The sequence below is a fragment of the Halichondria panicea genome, chromosome 9 (assembly GCF_963675165.1).
Source record: "Halichondria panicea chromosome 9, odHalPani1.1, whole genome shotgun sequence".
Classification (NCBI taxonomy): Eukaryota; Metazoa; Porifera; class Demospongiae; order Suberitida; family Halichondriidae; genus Halichondria; species Halichondria panicea.
The window spans coordinates 432,803-446,513 of NC_087385.1; the positions used below are offsets into that span (position 1 = coordinate 432,803).

General features: G+C 41.6%; 3 protein-coding genes across 6 annotated transcripts in view; 1 reads left to right on the forward strand and 2 right to left on the reverse strand.

The window, feature by feature from the left end:
- The window catches only part of LOC135340786 (phospholipase B1, membrane-associated-like), a 27,953-nt gene continuing 14,242 nt past the window's right edge, over positions 1-13,711 (forward strand). Inside the window, exons 1-2 of one of the 2 annotated variants that reach the window (XM_064537169.1) lie at positions 5,774-5,805; positions 6,259-6,364. Coding sequence is in view for 1 of the 2 variants with exons in the window: in XM_064537166.1 (XP_064393236.1) it covers positions 16-40 (25 nt within the window). In the remaining variant the exon portion in view is untranslated. Of the gene's footprint in view, positions 41-5,773; positions 5,806-6,258; positions 6,365-13,711 lie in introns of those variants that run through there. The other variant, XM_064537166.1, reaches the window with a different exon arrangement.
- On the reverse strand, positions 7,495-9,959 carry LOC135340792 (short-chain collagen C4-like). The gene is made up of 3 exons (XM_064537180.1): positions 9,856-9,959; positions 8,402-9,812; positions 7,495-8,354 (listed from the first exon to the last, which is right to left on the reverse strand). The coding sequence occupies exons 2-3, from the start codon at positions 8,475-8,477 to the stop codon at positions 7,639-7,641; spliced, it is 792 nt and encodes a 263-aa protein (XP_064393250.1). The 5' UTR covers positions 8,478-9,812; positions 9,856-9,959; the 3' UTR covers positions 7,495-7,638.
- LOC135340795 (short-chain collagen C4-like) overlaps positions 10,909-13,711 on the reverse strand; it is a 3,042-nt gene continuing 239 nt past the window's right edge. Inside the window, exons 2-4 of one of the 3 annotated variants that reach the window (XR_010396443.1) lie at positions 12,900-13,684; positions 11,281-12,766; positions 10,909-11,229 (exon numbers count right to left, since the gene is read on the reverse strand). Coding sequence is in view for 2 of the 3 variants with exons in the window: in XM_064537184.1 (XP_064393254.1) it covers positions 12,975-13,684 (710 nt within the window). In the remaining variant the exon portion in view is untranslated. Of the gene's footprint in view, positions 11,230-11,280; positions 12,767-12,818; positions 13,685-13,711 lie in introns of those variants that run through there. The other 2 variants (XM_064537184.1, XM_064537186.1) reach the window with 2 other exon arrangements.

Sequence of the window (13,711 nt, forward strand, 5' to 3'; positions counted from 1 at the left end):
TGGTATAGCTGAGAGATGGAGGAACTGAAAACCTTATCAGGTTAGTGTATATTATTATGCTTCTCTTGTCAATCATAGAATCATTATTTTTTGTATAAGCTAGTATACCACTCGTTCATTGTTACTATACGACGCTATAGATCTACAACAATAGTCCTATTAACTATATAGAGTAGTATACGTGTACATAGTTCAGTGTTCTCACATTCAGCTCTCATCTACATTGTGCACATAGCACAGTTGATCTCGTTGTAGGGAGGGCAAGGTAGTGCATTACATTTAGCCTCAACATGACCGAACTGAGCATGGTTGCTGTAATCTTGAGTTGAGCTTCCACGTACAGACTCGAGATCTTTGTCAACGCATTCGAATGTAGATCGATAATGACCAGGGTGCACCCTCTCCGACATAATGTAGCCATATAGTACTCTCTCGTGAATCCAGCTGGACAAGAGCTCTTGCCAGGTACCATTAGCACAAGGTCTTTAGTGGGTACCACACACACAGCACAAGGAATGTCGTGGCCATTATTTTTTGTTGTGAATTGATACTCAACAGGAAAAAGTGAGCTGTAGCTCTGCACACCATGCATCAATGAATGGGAGGGTGTAGTCAGGATCATTGGGCATGCACAGTCGAGTATAGTGCCACCACCACTAAAACTGTAGTGACTACCGGCCATTATTCCAGCATAAACTAAAACGACTCAAAATAACATTTTTATACACTCTTTGCATTAGGTGTAGCATATTCACTGCTTGTATCACATCCGGAATCATAATACAGTGTGTTGCATTGGTTGGAAGATATTGCTATAGTTTGGAAGTTCTATATACATGGCGTACAATAAAATAATGTGTGTGCATGTATCCTACAAACTATACACTATTTTTTGCAATTATAATTATATAGCTTGCTTCTACCAATAGACAGCCTAAGGCTCTCACTTTGCAATCACCATTTTGTCTGTTTGCCAATCATTGCCTTGATAGTTGTACAGTGGCTAAATGCCGTCATTATAATGATTCCTCTAACACACATCTTCCTGTACCCATTGTGTTTCTACCTACATGTTGTGATTAGGTGTCCTGTTTCTAAACATGCATAACAATTAAGTTGATGTTTTAGGTTATTCTTACAGCGAGCTCGGAGTTCTTCCATATATCAATCGTACAAGCATTTTAATAAAACATTCCAGATTAACTGCTATATTAGTCTACATGCATATACTTCAGTGTTTTCAAAAGTTTTTAACGGAACAGCTACATTGTGCACATAGCACAGTTGATCTCTTTGTAGTTGTTGTAAGGAGGGCAAGCGAGTGCATCACACACAGCCTCCACAGGACCAAACAGACCTTGCATCTGCCATTTTGAACTTCCATGTACAGACTCGAGATCTTGGTCAACGCATTTGAATGTATGATTGACATTCTATCCTCTCCGACATAAGGTAGCCATAGTACTCTCTCGTGAATCCAGCTGGACAAGAGCTCTTGCCGGGTACCATTAATTAGCACAAGGTCGTTAGTGGGTACCACACACACAGCACAAGGAATGTCGTGGGCATGGTTTCTTATGGTATCTTGATGTTGTATAGTGGGCTGTAGTTCTGCACACCACTAATGAATGGGAAGGTGTAGTCGGGATTATTGGGCATACACAGTCGAGTGGTGCCACCACCAGCCTGATGATGATGACTCCCAGCCGTGATTACCCCAGCATAGACTAGATTGGCTCCATCTGCAGGTAGTCTTCCCCCACCTTGTGTAGACCACCCCCCACTCTTTGGTCCAGGGGCTCCAGATGTACCAGGAGGACCCTTCATTCCGGGGGATCCTCTTGGTCCCACTGGTCCTTGCACTCTATCACGTCCGTTTCTTCCTCGTGGCCCATACGGAGGACATGCACTGACTCTATAGGAGTCCCACTAACAGCCACTGATCCAGACTCTGTTCATAATTATATTAAAATTCACCTGCATGCATACAGTATTCACTTTCTATGTCACCTTGTGCCATTGTAAATAAAATAATTCGTTCCTGCACACATCTTCCTGTACCCATTACGTTTCTACCTACATGTTGTGATGGTGTCGTGCTTCTAACCAAAATTTATGTTGCATGTAGGATTCGGTTATTTAATAAAATCCTTACAACAAGGCCAGAGTTCTTCTATGCATTCAATCGACAGACACATTGATAAACATTGAATCTATAGTTATAATTATTTATACTGATTAACTGCTATATTAGTCTACACACTTAATGTTTTCATATAGTTTTTAACAGAATTAACAGCTACATTGAGCACATGGCACAGTTGATCTCTTTGTAATTGTTGTAAGGACGGCAAGGTAGTCCATTACACACAGCCTCAACATGACCAAACCAACCATTTGCCTGATGATGTGAACTTCCACGTACAGCCTCGAGATCTTTGTCAACGCATTCGAATGTAGATCGCTTATGATTACCATGCACCCTCTCTGACATGAGGTAGCCATAGTACTCTCTCGTGAATCCAGCTGGACAAGAGCTTTTGCCAGGTACCATTAGCACAACTTCCTTAGTAGGTACCATACACACAGCACAAGGAATGTCGTGGCCATGGCTTCGAATAGTTTCTTGATATTCGACATTGTATAGTGGGCTGTAGTTCTGCACACCACTAATGTATGGGAGGGTGTAGTCGGGATTATTGGGCATGCACAGTCGAGTAGTGCCACCACCAACAGCTCTGTGATGACTCCCAGCCATTCTTCCATAGTAGACTAGATTGGCTCCATATCTGCAGGTATGTTTCCCCCACCTGGTGTAGACCACCTTTCCTGCACTCTTTGCTCCAAGGGCTTCAGATGTTCCATGGGGTCCTCTTGGACCCACTTCTCCTTCCACTCCATCACGTTTGTCTCTTCCGATGCAAGAAGTCCCACCAACAGCCACTGATCCAGATTCTAAAAAAGATTTGTTCAGATAAATTCATAGTATATTCACCTTTTCTACGTCACCTTGTCCCAGTGCAAGTAGCTGCATAGAGCTGAAGACTCCAAAGGTAACAAATAAGAGAAGGCCAGACTTCATCATGACTGATTGTTTGGTATAGTGAGACTCATGCTCCTCAACTTGACTCAAAATAATCCTTTTTATACACTTCTTGCAACTTAGGTGTAGCATATTCACTGATTCGATTGTAGAGCATTTCCGGAACCATAATACAGCTATTATAGTCTCGCAAGCCCCGCCCCTTCACTCACTCATGGGTCTACATGGCAACAGTGTGCATGCATGTGGAGTATAGTGGAATTTAATTACGTATTCATGCCCACTCTCCTATCAGCATGCTAATCCATGACATCATGTGGGTGTGGTTTTATAATATGAGTGGGTTGATGTTTTACAATTAAATCTACAATCTGATTGGCAGCGCCAAGATCCTGGCGCAGGGGACAACTCCTAGTGAGTGAAGGGGCAGGGCTTGCGAGACTAGATTGGTGCATGGGAGGAAATTTCTATAGTTCACATGATTTCTATATAGCGTACAATAATTATAGAACATATGTAGCTATACCGATTTATTTTTGTGGCCTAGTCAATTATAGCCAATAAGGCTCTCACTTGCGATCACCATTTTGTCTGTTTGCCATGCAGTCAATTTCCATTGCCTTAAATGCCGTCATCATGCAGTGGCGGATCCAGGGGGAGATCCCAGGGTGCCACGGATCCCCCCTTTCATGCAGTCTAGCTATTATGGCTTTACTACAGCTACCATGCATCCAGTTATAAACTGCCAAAAGAGTATTCAAAGTCAATGTGTCAAAGTCAATGGCTAGACTGCATGTTCGTAGCAGCTAGCTAGCTAGTCACGCAAGTCTATTTATGGGACTTCCCCTGGCTGAGAATGGGATTTTCCCTAGTCTTACTGCACAACGTGTGACCGAAAGTGGGCGTAACCCCCCTTTCATTTTTCCTGGATCCGCCACTAGTCATAATAAGTATTCCTTCCTAGACACATCTTCCATTATGTTTCTACTTGCATGTTACAGTAGAACCTCGATTATCCGGCCCTCCATTATCCGGAACCTCGATTAACCGGCTTGGCAGTTTTCTAGATTAGAAAATGGGCGTGTCCTTCAAATGCGCATGCGCGTTACAGCTGTTACCATGGAGACATGCATCTTCTGCGCATGCGCAGACAACCATGTGGCACTGCTGTTTATCATGTCAATAAAGTGGGTGGATCAAGGCGTGGTTTATCTATTCGATTATCCGGCATATTCACTTATCCGGCCTGCTTCTGGAACCAAGGTGTCCGGATAATCGAGGTTCTACTGTATTGTGATTAGGTGTCATGTTTCTAAACATATGCTACAAGTTACTGTTGGTATCATCTTCCTGTACCCATTATGTTTCTACCTGCATGTTGTGATTAGGTGTCATGTTTCTAAACATATTATGCTACAAGTTATACTGTTGGCATCATCTTCCTGTACTCCTGCATGCATTCGTTTTTACTGTGATTAGGCCTGTTTCAGTCTAAACATATGCCACAAGTTACAGTGGATTGCAGTGCAGTGCATGCACTTGCAACAGAGAATTGCCAAACAGCAAAACCACAATTAGATTGTTAGATCATGATCATTGTTTTTGAAATACCAAGAGTACTTTAACTTGGCATTTTATTACTAAGCATATAGAGCCAAACTGAAATGGCAACCACTCAGTTTTTTAGCAGACACTCTCTAGGCATGCCTCCCCCCCCCCCCATCAACAAAAGAACATGCATATACATGTAAAGTCAGTCAAGCATTCTTGAAATGTACTTCATGCAAATACATGCACATACAGAAAATATGAGGTGTGTAAACCACTAGGATTTAGTGTGTTAATTCAGCTCAAGATGTGTTTAACCAGCACAAGTGTGTTGAAACAGCATGTAGTCTGTGTTGAATACTGCACATTATTTTAGTGTGTACTTTTCAAAGCATGTTAATTTCCAGTGTGTAGGCTTGAATTTGAGGCTAAGTGTGCAATACAACGGTGTGTTGTTTTCAGTACCAAATAAGGGCATGTAGCACAACATGTGCAGTTGCAGCTGCAGGCGCATAGCAACAACAATTAACTGCATGTTCTAAGAAGAAGAGAAGTTGAGCTAGAGAATGGTTTGAGAGCTGTTTGACATAACTATGAAACTAGGTAAGTTCCCTTCAACATGCTGTACAATAATTGTATAATTTATTATGGTACAGCTACCGTACTTATTCGATTTAAAGCGACCCTCCAAATATGCGACACCCTCGATCTTTTCCAATTTTCTGACCTCTAAAAATAGCGACTGCAGGGTCACAATTATTTTTTTATGTCGCGTCCTAAATAGAGGTCAAACCACAGCCTCGATTCCAGGCCGCAAGAAACAATGTAATTTAAGCGGCCTATAATCGAGGACAGTAGAATAACCTTCATACTGAGTGTGACTCGCAGCTCGGCAGAGAATCAAACCTTCCCTCTGGACAATGGAACGACCAATTAGATGTGACCCTCTAAATATGCGACACTAGGACTTCAACATAATTTTTCAACCTCCAAAAGAAACGACCTCTGGCTTCGTAATTATTAAAACTGTCGCTTTAAATCGAATAAGTACGGTATTATAGAATCTATTTATTGCAATAGAATGATGCTTAATAAATTATGCAGAACCTTTTTGGGATAGGACAAGCAAGTAAAAGGTTGAATAGGGCTCAAACAAAATGGAGTGTTATACCAATTGAACCCTATTGCCCCAAGTTTCATCCAGCACAACACAAGTGAGTTATTAAACTAGTCAACACCCCCTGCATGGTACATGGTCTTTCTTCTATTTAAATTGCGGTACACAAAAACTCTATGTCCAGTTTGGCGCATAATTATTAGAGTGGTGCATAGCAATAGTTCGTACGTACGTAGAGCTGTTTCCACCAGGCTCAGCTGTACACATGCATGTAGCTTCAATTAGATTCTTTTCTAATTGCCTAAGCACCAGCAAATCCATAATTTACTTGACGCTCAATTGGAGTAAAATATAAAATATAAATTACCGTATAGCTGGTCATTTTCAAGGTTTTTAAGGATTGACCTTATCTTGAATCTTAAAAATTTAGTGCCTTGAAAAATGGTTTATTTCCGGTTGAAAGACCTACTGTAGGGGTGTGGTTATTTGAACCTCTATCCTCGAAAATTTAGTGCCTTGAATAATATATCGTATATCTTCTAATTTATAGGACACTTCTAATTACCCCGGACACTCTTCTGGACAATTTTTTTGTTCTAATACAACGGACACTCTGTGCTTTAATATTACTAAATATCCGGACAATACCTTGAAAAGTTGAGTTACATTCATAGACGGCAAGTAAAACTTGAGTGCTGCAATTAGATAGCTTTGAGTAGCTAGTTTTAGATAGTTATGGTGCAACTATTCAGTCGCACACTGCTCTATTAAATTATACAGTAACCCGCTATACGGTATGTTGTGGACTATTAGAGTGGCGCTTGTAATTGAAGAAAGACGGTAGTAGCAAGGGCATAATTATATAGAGGGCATGCAACTGACTGTCTATATAAGGCCTTGCAAGGCTTTTCAAGAATGTTTTTCAAGAATGTGCTATCATAAGTATCCACATTCTTGTAGATATATCTATATGAGTGAGACTATGACTGAGCCCCTTCTTGGGTTTAGACTTTACATCCCCCCAGCCTGTAGATTCAATTTGCTCATACCTATAATTATACATTCAGGAATAAGCAGAGGTTCAATGAGATTCTGCTAAAAAAGTCATTTGAGTAATTATTATTTGTAATGAGATTCATATCTGGTGGTTTTGCTGTTTGGCGTTGCAAGTGCACTGCAATCCACTGTAACTGCATGGGTATCATCTTCCTGTACCCATTTTATGTTTCTACCTTCATGTTGTGATTATAGGTGTCATGTTTCTAAACGTAATGCTACAAGTTACTGTTGCATTGGTTGTAGCATTTCCGGAACCATAATACAGTGTGTTGCATTGGCGGGAGGACATTTCTATAGTTGGGAGATTACTATGCATGCATGGCGTATAATTTATATGTAAGATGTCGTTATGAAATGTGTGTACCAACTCATGCACTACACTATCTCTTGCATAGCTATAGCCTCGATTCCAGGCCGCGAAGAGAAAGGCGCCTTTCTCTTCGCGGCCTGGAATCGAGGCTAGCATAGCTATAGCTTCTATAGAGCAGTTTATTTTTATGGCCTAAGCGATTAACAAAAGACCCTAACTCTTGATCACCATGTCTGTTGCTAGACAATTTTCACAATAAAAGACTTAAGTTAATGTATTCAGTAAAAGACATCATATGATTCCTATACACACATCTTCCTGTACCCATTATGTTTCTACGCATGTTGTGATTAGGTGTCATGTTTCTAAACATGCATTACAAGTTACTGTTGCATAGTATTTGGTTTTTCAACACAACAAGTTAAGGCCGGAGTTCAACAATATCAATCGTGAGATTTTGCAATAGTGAACCTAAATCCTACTGATTTACCGCTATACTATAATTATTACAGTTTGGTATTCAGTTCATATAATTATAGCGTTTAATGGATCGTCGAGCAACTACATTGTGCACATAGCACAGTTGATCTCTTTGTAGTTGTTGTAAGGAGGGCAAGCGAGTGCATTACACACAGCCTCAACATGACCAAACAGACCGTGAGTAGCGTATTCTTGACTTGAGCTTCCATGTACAGACTCGAGATCTTTATCAACACATTCGAATGTAGATCGCTTATGACCAGGGTGCACCCTCTCCGACATGAGGTAGCCATAGTACTCTCTCGTGAATCCAGCTGGACAAGAGCTTTTGCCGGGTACCATTAGCACAAGGTCTTTAGTGGGCACCACACACACAGCACAAGGAATGTCATGACCATGGTTTCTTATGGTACTTTGATATTCAACAGGAAAAAGTGGGCTGTAGCTCTGCACACCACTAATGAATGGGAGGGTGTAGTCAGGATCATTGGGCATGCACAGTCGAGTAGTGCCACCACCAGCCTGATTATTGACACTCCCAGCCATTACTCCAGCATAGACTAGATTGGCTCCATCTCTGCAGGTATGCTTCCCCCACCTGGTGTAGACCACACCCCCACTCTTTGGTCCAGGGGCTCCAGATGTACCAGGAGGTCCATTCATTCCGGGGGATCCTCTTGGGCCCACTGGTCCTTGTACTCCATCACGTCCGTCTCTTCCTCGTGGACCATCCCTGCCATCACGACCACGGAGGACACTGACACTAGGAGTCCCACCAACAGGTACTGATCCAGACTCTAAAAAAATGTATTAAATTTCACATTATTCACATTTACATGTTTACCTTGTCCCAGTGCTAGTAGCTGCACAGAGCTGAAGACTCCAAAGGTAACAAATAAGAGAAGGCCAGACTTCATCATGACTGTTGTAGGTAGACTTATACTCCTCAACTCAAAATAACCTTTTTATACACTCTTTGCATTAGGTGTAGCATATTCACTGCTTGTAGCACATCCGGAACCATAATACAGTGTGTTGCATTGGTGGGAGGACATTTCTATAGTTGGGGGAACTGAACACTTTCTATGCATCTACATAATTATAGGAATGTGCATAACAGCTCACTACACTATTTCTTGGGTAGCTAGCTTCTAGTAATTTAGTCTATCAGCGATTAACAAAAGGCCCTCACTTGTAATCACCATATTGTCCATTGCTAGTTAATGTTATATGCCGGGATATAGTTGTGCAGCGAATGCCATCATTAAAATGATTTCCTTCCTCTAGATCTACACACATCTTCCTGTACCCATTATGTTTCTACCTGCATGTTGTGATTAGGTGTCATGTTTCTAAACATGCATTACAAGTTACTGTTGCATAGTATTTGGAATTCTTACAGCGAGGCCAGAGTTCTTCCATAGCAATCGTATACAAACATTTTTGATACAATAGTGAACGTATTTTAGTCCTTACTGATTAACTTCTGTAAATCTGTGTTCTCTCATATTCAGTTCATAGAGTTTTTAATAACAGAACAGCTACATTGTGCACATAGCACAGTTGATCTCTTTGTAGTTGTTGTAAGGAGGGCAAGCGAGTGCATTACACACAGCCTCAACATGACAAAACAGACCGTGTATCTGCCATTGTGAACTTCCATGTACAGACTCGAGATCTTTATCAACGCATTCGAATGTAGATTGCTTATGATCACCATTTACCTTCTCCGACATGAGGTAGCCATAGTACTCTCTCGTGAATCCAGCTGGACAAGAGCTCTTGCCAGGTACCATTAGCACAAGGTCTTTAGTGGGCACCACACACACAGCACAAGGAATGTCGTGACCATGGCTTTGAACAGTGTCCTGATATTCGATATTGTAGAGTGGGCTGTAGTTCTGCACACCATTAATGAATGGGAGGGTGTAGTCGGGATCATTGGGCATACACAATCGAGTGGTGCCACCACCAGCGTGATGATAATGACTCCCAGCCATTACTCCAGCATAGACTAGATTGGCTCCATCTCTGCAGGTAGTCTTCCCCCACCTGGTGTAGACCACACCCCCACTCTTTGGACCAGGGGCTCCAGATGTACCAGGAGGTCCATTCATTCCAGGGGATCCTCTTGGGCCCACTACTCCTTGCACTCCATCACGCCCGTCTCTTCCTCGTGGCCCATCCCTGCCATCACGACCACGAAGGACACTGACGCTAGGAGTCCCACCAACAGCCACTGACTGATCCAGACTCTAGAAAATGTTGTTCAGATAAAAATTCACATCATCCACTTACCTTGTGCCAATGCAAGTAGCTGCATAGAGCTGAAGAGTTCAAAGGCAACGAATAAGAGAATGCCGGACTTCATCACGAATGACTGTTATAGCTTATACTCCTTAACTCTTTTTATACACTCGATCTTTGCATTAGGTGTAGCATATTCACTGCTTGTAGCATTTCCGGAACCATAATACAGTGTGTTGCATTTGGACATTATTAGAATTAAACACAATAATGATTCTTATGGCGTGCCAGTATATACATTTGTTGCGTATAGCTAAAGCTTTCTAGTACATGTAATGTATAAAAGGCCGTCACTTGTGATCACCATGCATGTATGTTAGTCAATTTTCAAATAATTATATGCAGTAAATCAATGTCATCATGATTCCTTCCTATACACACATCTTCCTGTACCCGTTATGTTTCTACCTGCATGTTGTGATTAGGTGTCATGTTTCTAAACATATGCTACAAGTTACTGTTGCATAGTGGTTATTCGTTCTTACAGCGAGCCCGAAGTTCTTCCATAAAATAAAAGTATGTGGACTTGACCTTGTAATCATTATTAGGTTGCTATAATTTTTAATCAATCTTACAAACGTTTTGAACAATAGTGAACGTATTAGTCCTTATACTGATTAAATACTCTATCAGTGTTCTATCATACAGTTCATATAGTTTTTAACGGAGCAGCTACATTGTGCACATAGCACAGTTGATCTCTTTGTAGTTGTTGTAAGGAGGGCAAGGTAGTGCATTACACACAGCCTCAACATGACCAAAAAAACCGTGTCCCTGCCCGTGTGAACTTCCATGTACAGACTCGAGATCTTTGTCAACGCATTCGAATGTAGATCGGTGATGATTACCATGTACCCTCTCCGACATGAGGTAGCCATAGTACTCTCTTGTGAATCCAGCTGGACAAGAGCTCTTGCCGGGTACCATTAGCACAAGGTCTTTAGTGGGCACCACACACACAGCACAAGGAATGTCGTGGGCATGGCTTCTTATGGTATTTTGATATTCAACATTGTATATAGAGTGGGCTGTAGTTCTGCACACCATTAATAAATGGGAGGGTGTAGTCGGGATTATTGGGCATGCACAATCAAGTGGTGCCACCACCAGCCTGATGATAATGACTCCCAGCCATTACTCCAGCATAGACTAGATTGGCTCCATCTCTGCAGGTATGCTTCCCCCACCTGGTGTAGACCACACCCCCACTCTTTGGACCAGGGGCTCCAGATGTACCAGGAGGTCCATTCATTCCGGGAGATCCTCTTGGGCCCACTGGTCCTTGTACTCCATCACGTCCGTCTCTTCCTCGTGGCCCATCCCTGCCATCACGACCACAGAGGACACTGACGTTGGATTCAGACTCTGAATGGCATTTCAGTGTTTATTGCAATAACTACAATTATAGTGTCTCACCTTGCAATTCTGCTATTGCTAGCAGCTGTAGAGAGCCGAACACTCCAAATAGTAGCAGAAGGCCTGATTTCACCATGGCTGATTTTTTCACGTGCAGCAACCGAACTCATGTTTTGCTGGCTAAAATTGTTTTGTTTTATACCCTTTGACTACATACATATACAGGGTACAAGTGCTTAAGACATTTCCGGGAACTTATACTTGTATACTGTATGCTCCTACAGAATAATAGTATTATTGTTAGTGTAGGGTTTCATTGGTAGAAACTGAAAGTAATAATTACTATGATGACATACAATACGTTGTATGTACCTCTGCTGTAAGTCAATTTTCACTAATGATTTTCCTTCCTACACACTTGTTCCTGTATCCATTATGTTTCTACTTGCATGTTGTGATTAGGTGTCATGTTTCTAAACATGCATTACAATTAAGTTAACGTAAAAAAATTATGGATAGCAAAATAATGATTGTTGCATGATTGTATTTACCAAGCTGGCAGTCTGTGTCAATCATAATTATATACCTATAATGTTTTGCAAGCATCAAACATAATAATGCGAATTTTGCGAGTTGAGTTGATCACTTCCCAAAAGTCATATCCTGCATGATGGCTGCTTGAAAGTGATTGGGGTTGAGAAGGAGGGGGCGTTCTTAGAAAATCTTCACAGTGAGCATATAATTATAATCATAAATGTTATTGTACAGTGCAAAGAATATACAGTAGAACCTCAAGACATTCACCTTTTTTCCAGAGGCAGGCCGGATATATTACTGAATATGCCACAGTCCACCCACCTAATATTGATCAACAGCAGTCCACATTTTGGGCACATGCATACAATAACATGGTCGCCTTCAAGGAAGTGAATTAATTTACAAGGCACCTTAAACGCTGGCTCTATAGTTCTATGATCTTGTGTATATATAAATACAGTCCCATGCATGCAGTGCACGAGTCACCCAGCTGCTATATACCACGTATTACTAGAATATTTTGCTGGTGAAAAACCTTTGCGAATGAGCCAAATTAGCAGAAAATTGACCCTTTGCAATCTAACTATTGCGTTCTGGCAAGGATCGTGTGTATTTACTAGTTTAGATTTTGCGGATTTTATTGTTGGGAATTGATTAACCATCGCAAAGTTCACAAATGTTTGATGCTCGCAAAACATTCTAGCAATACGGTATGCACCTTCTCTTCATACGCCCTTGCATGGTGTTACTATATAGCAGTTCAACACTCTTACTCTTACCTATAAGCTTACTCTCTTGTATTTGTGTATTGGGGATGGTTTTTAATGACATTCATAAATTGGTCACCTACCCACATGCCACATGCATGCTATGATGACACAACACAAAATGGGCCAATCTGCTGAAAGAGGTGTCCTATTTCTTCTTTATTGTGACTGACGAATCAACTAATGAGGAGATGTTGTCTTGGAAGCAATTGCACATCTGTGGCAAGGACTCCCAATCACAGCTGAGAGAAGGAACTGAATAACGTTATCAGGTTAGTGTGCATGCTTCTCATGTCAATCATCAATCAATCTAGTCCATTCTTACTATACGACGCTACAACAATATAATTATACAATAAAATAACTCTTAATTACCTGTACTGTAGTACTGTACATAATTATAATAGTTCAGTTTTTCGGCATTCAGCTCATAGTTTTAATAACAGAGAGCTACATTGTGCACATAGCACAGTTGATCTCTTTGTAATTGTTGTAAGGAGGGCAAGCGAGTGCATTACACACAGCCTCAACATGACCAAACAGACCGTGTCCCTGGTGATGTGAACTTCCATGCACAGACTCGAGATCTTTGTCAACACATTCAAATGTCGATCGTTTATGATTAACATGTACCCTCTCTGACATGAGGTAGCCATAGTACTCTCTCGTGAATCCAGCTGGACAAGAGCTCTTGCCGGGTACCATTAGCACAAGGTCTTTAGTGGGCACCATACACACAGCGCAAGGAATGTCGTGGTTAACATTTCGAACAGTAGCTTGATATTCAACATTGTAGAGTGGGCTGTAGCTCTGCACACCACTAATGAATGGGAGTGTGTAGTCGGGATCATTGGGCATACACAGTCGTGTGGTGCCACCTCCATTTTTTATGTGATGACTTCCAGCCATTACTCCAGCATAGACTAGAATAGCTCCATCTCTGCAGGTAATCTTCCCCCACCTGGTATAGACCACACCCCCACTCTTTGGTCCAGGGGCTCCAGATGTACCAGGAGGTCCATTCATTCCAGGGGATCCTCTTGGACCCACTACTCCTTGCACTCCATCACGTCCGTCTCTTCCTCGTGGCCCATCCCTGCCATCACGACCACGAAGGACACTGACGCTAGGAGTCCCACCAACAGCCACTGATCCAGACTCTAGAAAATGTTGTTCAGATAAAAATT

Bases quoted from the DNA above. Each gene is read 5' to 3' on its own strand.
- LOC135340792 (XM_064537180.1), bottom strand. From the start codon at position 8,477: ATGATGAAGTCTGGCCTTCTCTTATTTGTTACCTTTGGAGTCTTCAGC. The intron at 8,355-8,401 runs GTAAACATGTAA...ACATTTTTTTAG, and splicing joins GCTACTAGCACTGGGACAAG to AGTCTGGATCAGTACCTGTT.